Source organism: Amblyomma americanum, chromosome 3, assembly GCF_052857255.1.
Source record: "Amblyomma americanum isolate KBUSLIRL-KWMA chromosome 3, ASM5285725v1, whole genome shotgun sequence".
Classification (NCBI taxonomy): domain Eukaryota; kingdom Metazoa; phylum Arthropoda; class Arachnida; order Ixodida; family Ixodidae; genus Amblyomma; species Amblyomma americanum.
In genome coordinates, this window is record NC_135499.1 from 15019594 (window position 1) to 15026439 (window position 6846).

The window sequence follows — 6846 nt, forward strand, 5'->3', positions numbered from 1 at the left end:
TTGCACATTTGCGCACTCGCCTGCCTTTCTCTTGTTTTCTGCACTCAAATTATAAAGGGCAGAACTTCTGGTAGACACACTCAGAATTTTGTTATCGTCGCTGTCCATATTAACGGGACAAAAATACATGGGTCCCAATAGGCTCCATGCATTTTCACCCTGTCCATTGTACAAACAGCGAGATTTGATGTTAACGAGGCGTAAATACACAGAAAATGTTTGGTCCCTTGAGAAACTGTCCATATTTCGTGTCGTCTACATTATCGGGTGTCGTATTAACGGGGCACAACTGTAAATGTGTCATGTGAAATTTGCATGGGGAGTATTTGCAGAGACAACAGATTTATACTCAATACTTGCAGGGAAGGGACCATTTCGATACATGAGCCACTCTAGACAATGTTGCGTGTCACAGACTGTCTTTTACCACTGTTTGTGTGCTATATATTTCACATAAATGCTTCAGGATGTCCTAGGCACATCCAGAGAAGTAGTGGAGCATGGCTGACAGGCCTTTTCAGCTGCACTTTTGAAAAAAAAAACATTAGAAAGTGAAAAAAGTTAGCTGTGAACGATGGAGCACTCGAGTTTGCAGAAATTGCTTAAAGTGAATTATGGGTGAAGACACCCTCGGCAAAATATAAGGGCCTGTAACCTTTTGTGTTTTCATGGAAAATAAAATTCAAAGTTCATACAAATCTGACAGCTGCACAAAAGGGACGGCAATTGAAATCGGTGAAAAAATTATTGAATTTCATCATCATCACAATACTTGATGTTTCTGAAAAGTAAACAACATACTATAACCCCCGCTGGCCTATGATGAAAACCCATGCTGCCCCTTCTCGACACAGAAAGCTGCCTATTCTCAACTGAGAACACAACACACCGTCTACTCGACGTGTCCATTGCTGACTGATACCAAGAAGTTAGCGCCAACTAACGCGGCAGATAAAAAGCGCGACGACCGTAGTAACCTCCGGCGAGAGGATAATATAATGGCAAACACGCCGATGTCTTACCTGCAGTCATGAATAAACACGGTGTCAACACGATTCCGTTTTCACAGACACCGGCGACACAGGAACACTTCGCCTTCTCCGCGACAGATGCCGCAAAGGCGTTTGTCTGTTAGCGCGATTTTGCGAGTATCGAGAGCCACGCCGTCGCCCTAAATTCAGTCTCAAAGCCTCTAGAGCCCTAGCAGAATGTTAAAATAAGTGCTTAGTGTCAAAGACGCGATCATACAGCCTGCTACAAAAGAGCGAAAATTTCGGCACAAGCAAGCAACGCACATACATTCAGAAGCGACGAGCTATGCGTGGATCTCCACTCATGCCATGTTACCAGATTTCGCAGCGCCACGTGAAGCTGAGTTTACTCGCTAATAGGCTTTACCATATGTGGTTCAACATGGTGCCGCACCACTTGACCTCTGACCTTTCGGTTCACCTTTAGAGGACGGTAGAATAGCCCGCAGCGTTCAATGGGTGACCAACCTCTCGCGATCAACCATTAATTTAACTTCCACCCACCAGGGTGGCAGCTTGGACGCGCTGCCAATCCAGTGTGCGGAGCGCACACAATGTTACAGACGCCAAGCCGCGCCTACTTGCCCGATGCAACACAGCTTTCGCTAATGAACAAGGTTCACCAGTAGTTAAACCGCAGCTAATTTTCATCACAGGTTTCAAAGCTGTTTGTCGCTGCCGACGTTGCGATGACGAAGGAAAGTGCGAGCGTAACAGCTCCAGCGCAGTGTCATACTTCAAGGGCTCTGTGCGTTGCAGTTTGGCGAGCGCAAGTGGCGCCATCTGGTTAACAGCGGTGGCGAAAGGTGGACGCATCTCTCTGGTTCAGTTGGCACTGAGCGAGGCGAGTTTAAGGAGTTTAATGCGAAGGCGAAAACAAACTTAGCTAATAACGGGCGCTCGACCTACTGCTATCTTGACCAGTGTCATAACAGCTATAAAAACACTGCATTCAAGCTACCGAAGATAATTTATTCGTTTCCTTTGAGATCGTGCATGTTTCCTCATGCACAGAGAGTATACTTTATGGGTTTCTGAGCGTTTAATGCCCCAATGATGCTCAGGCTATGAGGGTCACCGTAGTGAAGGGCTCCGGAAATTTTGACTACCTGGAACTCATTAAAGGGGCCCCAAAACACATTTTCAGTGCATTGTTTTGCCTGTTGATTGCATAGAATGAGTTTTAGTGATGCTATTATGATCGGTCGTACCACGTATACTGCGTTTTTTAATATTTTCATTAGATCCCATAAACAAATTCGTGGCGCTGACGGTGTCACCATAGAGTCGCGGTTTTTAGCAGCGGATATGATATCACTCAGTGCGAACTTGATTATTGGACAAAGAGTAAATATGCTGCAAATTGTGTTAATAAGTAGAAATACGTTTTGTCAAGTTTTTGTTTTATATTACATTAACAAAACCAACTTGTTTGCCCTAGATAGAAGCACGGTAAGTAAAGTAAAACAAAAATACACCACCAGAGGCTCTGTCAACTTTTCGCATCGAAGGACTTTGCGCCTCTCTGTAAATGTCCTACGACCTAGCACTCATCCCTTATGGCTACTCTCTATGTACCCGAGAGCGCCTTTGCGGAATCGATCCGGTCGAGCCAGCGTTCGTTTCGGTTCCAAGGAAGGATGCGTTCGTTTCACATTTAGCAGGCAAAGTGCATAGTCAGCTAGTGGAGGATCAACGGGCGGCGGCACCAGATGGCGCCACGTTCCCGTCAACAGCGCGCGCTCTACTTGCTCGCCGTGACCAACTAGCGTGCTAGGAGCAACGAGCGATGCTTGTCGGTAAGCTGTAGCGGTACGCGCTATGCTGAATGTGTCTGATATGCTGCGCAAGCTGTCACACGGTCGCAGTATCTTGCACTCGAGTTCGGATCCATAAGTAAGGAAACATCATTGATCAGTGTTCCCTTCTGCGCCGTCGACGTGATGGCGAATCATCGCTGGGTCAGCTGGGCGTTCACATGGTTGTTGTAACCATGCAAACGGCGCTGCCAGCCTTGGCATGCACGAGTTACAGAGTACAGGCAACCATGGAGTGCAAACTTCCGCCACGAGCTCAGGTAGGCTGTTTGGATTGGTCGCATTAAGTGTCATCATTGGGAGAGTGAAATGGAATGGGAAGCTGCGCGAAAATAGAGTTGAGGGCAGCATTTTGTTTGCTTTTATTTTGAAATTTTTTCATTGAATAACTCCCGTTCTTATGCCTCGATTCTCGTAATTCTTTTTGAGTCAGCATCTGTGTGACATAAAAATCAATCTGAAGCGTAATCGGCATCCGTTCAAGCGTTTTTTTGCAGCCCCTTTAAGGTGCGCTGACATCGCACAGCACACGGGCCTCTAGAATTTCGCCTCCATTGAAATTCGACCGCCGCGGCCAGGATCGAACCCGTGTCTTTCGAGATGGTCTATTTTAAAAGAATGCATTGTGGAACTAGGTTCATGAGTGTGAACCGGGAAGTGGTTTACATTGACTTAGGTGTTTTGAACCTGCCATCACTGGTAGGAGTCCGCAATAGCTTTTTGTCTTCTGTAGAGAGAAGGAATATTGCGCCCGGTGAGTCAGGAAATCGTCTACGGTGGAGTTCTTGGAGCTAGCATCCGAAGTTTCAGCTATCTTCGTTTGTTATGCTCATCTGTGGTTCAGCGGGTCAATATGGTTTCGATTGTAGCCATAGCTACTCTACGCCAGCCACTTCGCGGGTCAGCTTGGCTGCGCGCTGTGCCGTGGCGCCACCGCTCCGCCAGCTGTGCGCATGCGCTGAGTGATCTAGCCCGCAGCTGGTGTGTGCGCCGCGCGCCTCGCCGCTGCGCCGAAGGTGGAGCAGATGCCGTCCGCCTCGTCAGTTGTGCGCATGCGTGGAGTGACGTCAGAGCACGCAGCTGGTGTGTCCTTCAGCGTGGCGGCTCCGTGGCCACCGCGGCGCGCCGGCGAAACTGAGTGGGGAAGAGTGGAGAGGGGCGATCGGGGGAGAGAGTGAACCCACGTTCAGGGACGAAGATGAAGAAGAAACGCCAAGCGAAACGCAGCAGCGAAAGACTGACTTTGCAGTTCGAATGAGCATGTTCCACTCGGCAAGCTGGAGCTATCGCGTCGCTCCAGGTTTTACCAGAGCTAAACCACAGCCATTTTTTTTCGTGCGTGTGTGTATGCTGTGGGTGCGACGTCGTACTTCTCAGAGTGCTTATGTCATTTTTTCGCATTGCTTCGCCTAAGATTTGATGCATATATTTGTATCATTTTATTTCCCGCAGTGGTTTAAAACTGCATATACTGTTGTTGCATTTCCGGGATTTAACATCCCTTTCAGCTTGTATAAAAAGAAAAATAAAGCGGGTCGATTTTCTGTATATATATTTTTTGGATTTCACAACATCGCTAAACCCTTCCTGGAGTTAGTCTTCTGATCTTTATGATGGTTAGCGTCCCAAAGCGAATCAGACTACAAGGGGCGCCATAGTGCAAGGTTCCGGATAATTTCGTTCGCCTGGAGTTCTTTAACGTGCACTGACATCGCAGAGTAAGCGTGCCCCTAACATTTCGCCTCCATCTAAATGCGACTGCCGCAACCCTGATCGAACCGGAGTCATTTGGGTCAACAGCAGAGCACTACAACCACTGAGCCACCGCGGGGGCCTTACTAGAGTCAAGTGTTTATCAAAAGAAAAATACGATCAAAACAATTATTTAATTCGTGCCCTCTTGAGATACGTAAAACAAGTCCTGTAACTTTGGAAGATACTCAGAAAGAAACACATCGTATTTTTTTATGCTTAGACATCTGCTTCTCTGAGGAGAATAAAGCGATGTCAATCCTCAGAATGTAGAGCATTATCATGTGTTTGTAGTAAGTAGTAAGGTTCATAGCTATTTCATTATCTAGGTCAATCACAGACTTCTTTCTGAAACACTAAAGGCACTTAATCTCAGTAAGTTGAACTGCGCTGCCATATGTTGCAGGGCCATCGGGACTGCAAAACTATCATGGTTGCTCGAAGTCAGTGATCAGCCCTGCCTGCAAGCAATTGAAACTAAATTTAGCAGCAAGGCTTTCATTCCGTTGATATCCGTTGAGAAGGAAGCAGGCGTTGACTCACCCGCTATACGATTCCGGCAACGCGGTCAGTGCGCGTCTGCTATGCGGCCGGTCTCGAGACCAGCCATGACTCGGCGTCCAATTAACGCGGTGAGTGCAGCGAGGCGACGCTGGTGGTGTAGTCGCTATTGGCGCCACCATACCACCACACGGAGTCAATAGGACCTTTTGGAGGTGATGGAAAGAAGCGTGGAAAGAAGTTGTACCACAAGCACTTGAGAGAACATAGTCACTGGTGGCGGTGGTGAATAACATTTATCTGCCGTCAACCGGTTACAGTCAGCTGAGTGGGTTGGGGCCCTATTGGCCCCTTCCCCTCATCTGCTCGCGTCCCTGCCTTCCAGATTTGCGAGGATTCGCAATGCATCGAATTCTCCGGCGCGGGTTGTAATATATCACTAAGAAAATTTGTAAAACGGTGCTGACAGGCACTGCGGAACGCTATAGAATTGGTTTGTAATTTTTTATTGGTTATCAATTTTTATTGGTTAATTTTTTGGTTTCTGTTGAAATTGGTCAGTTTTTATTTACTTTTTTATTTTTTTTGCGGCACCATCAGCGCTATGTTAAAGGTTTTCCATTAGGCTGGCGAGAGGCGTCTGAGCCTTGAACAGGCATGCCTTCACCGCCAGGTGCTGCATGCGTTCGTTAACAGCTCCTTCATCGTCCGGTGCTTCGGTCGCAGGTGTCTCGTGTGCTGGGCGAGTTCCCAGGCCTGTGCGTGGCGGCGTACGATGTAGAGCTCGATGACCTGGACGGCTACTGCGACGCACAAGGCGCCGACGTTGGTGCGCCGCTACTCGAGTTGCTGCACGCCGTCGCCTTCCGACACCCGCCCTAGAACACACCTCTTTACTGGCCCTTGGATGGCTGTAATTCAACACAAAGAGGCTCTCAATAGTTTCTCAAAAAAGAACCATGTTTTCTAAATTCGAGGCTGTGTGTGAAGATGCCCACGCAGAAAAAGGCCCTGGAGATTTCACGCGGGGTGTTCGCGTCGTCCGAAAACTCTGCGCGGCAGGGGAAAAGAAATGAGCGTGCCAGAGCTGCTCATTCAGGGACCTTTGTCTGCGAAAGGTGGATGACGGAAACACGGCTGTACGCAGAGACGAAGGCAGGAAAATCTTGACCACTGGAATGGCGCGGCCAGCATGAGTTGTCGGGGGAAGTGGAAAGGCCTACCGACACAGTTTTTTTCTACTGCCGTCCCATGTGGTAATAGCTGTGCGAATATGTAGGCTTCGTTGATTATTTATTTATTTTATTTATTTATTACAACACCCTCAGGGCTCGCAGAGCGTTACAGAGGGGGTGGGTGAAAAGAGAAAAAAATACATATGAAAAGTACAGGCAAAAGGAAAAAAAGCCAAAAATCATGATGCAGATGCTTGTTCGATGACATACTTGGTGATAAGTGGCTTGAAGGATGATGCGCCTTCAATGCATGCGATATGTGGTGGAAGCTGGTTCCACTCAGTGCTAGTTTTCGGTAAGAAAGAATTAAAAAGCACGTTTCTTTTACAGGTTGGGATGGCAACTTAATGTGGATGATCAACACGTGATGATACGTATAATGGTATAGCAGAAAAAATTCCTGTTTTAGTGTCTCGTTATGAAAGAAAATGCTGTGGAAAAAACTGAGGCGTGAAATATTGCTACGAACTGCGAGATTAGTCAGACCAAGTTTAGATTTCATTAAGGAAA

General features: G+C 47.4%; 1 protein-coding gene across 1 annotated transcript in view; it reads left to right on the forward strand.

Annotated features, from left to right (window-relative positions):
• The window catches only part of LOC144122864 (uncharacterized), a 968996-nt gene extending 962979 nt beyond the window's left edge, over window positions 1-6017 (forward strand). The window contains exon 8 of the mRNA XM_077655844.1: window positions 5828-6017. Within this exon, the coding sequence (XP_077511970.1) occupies window positions 5828-5983 (156 nt within the window). The 3' untranslated portion in view covers window positions 5984-6017. The remainder of the gene's footprint in view (window positions 1-5827) is intronic.
• Window positions 6018-6846: the final 829 nt, after the last annotated feature.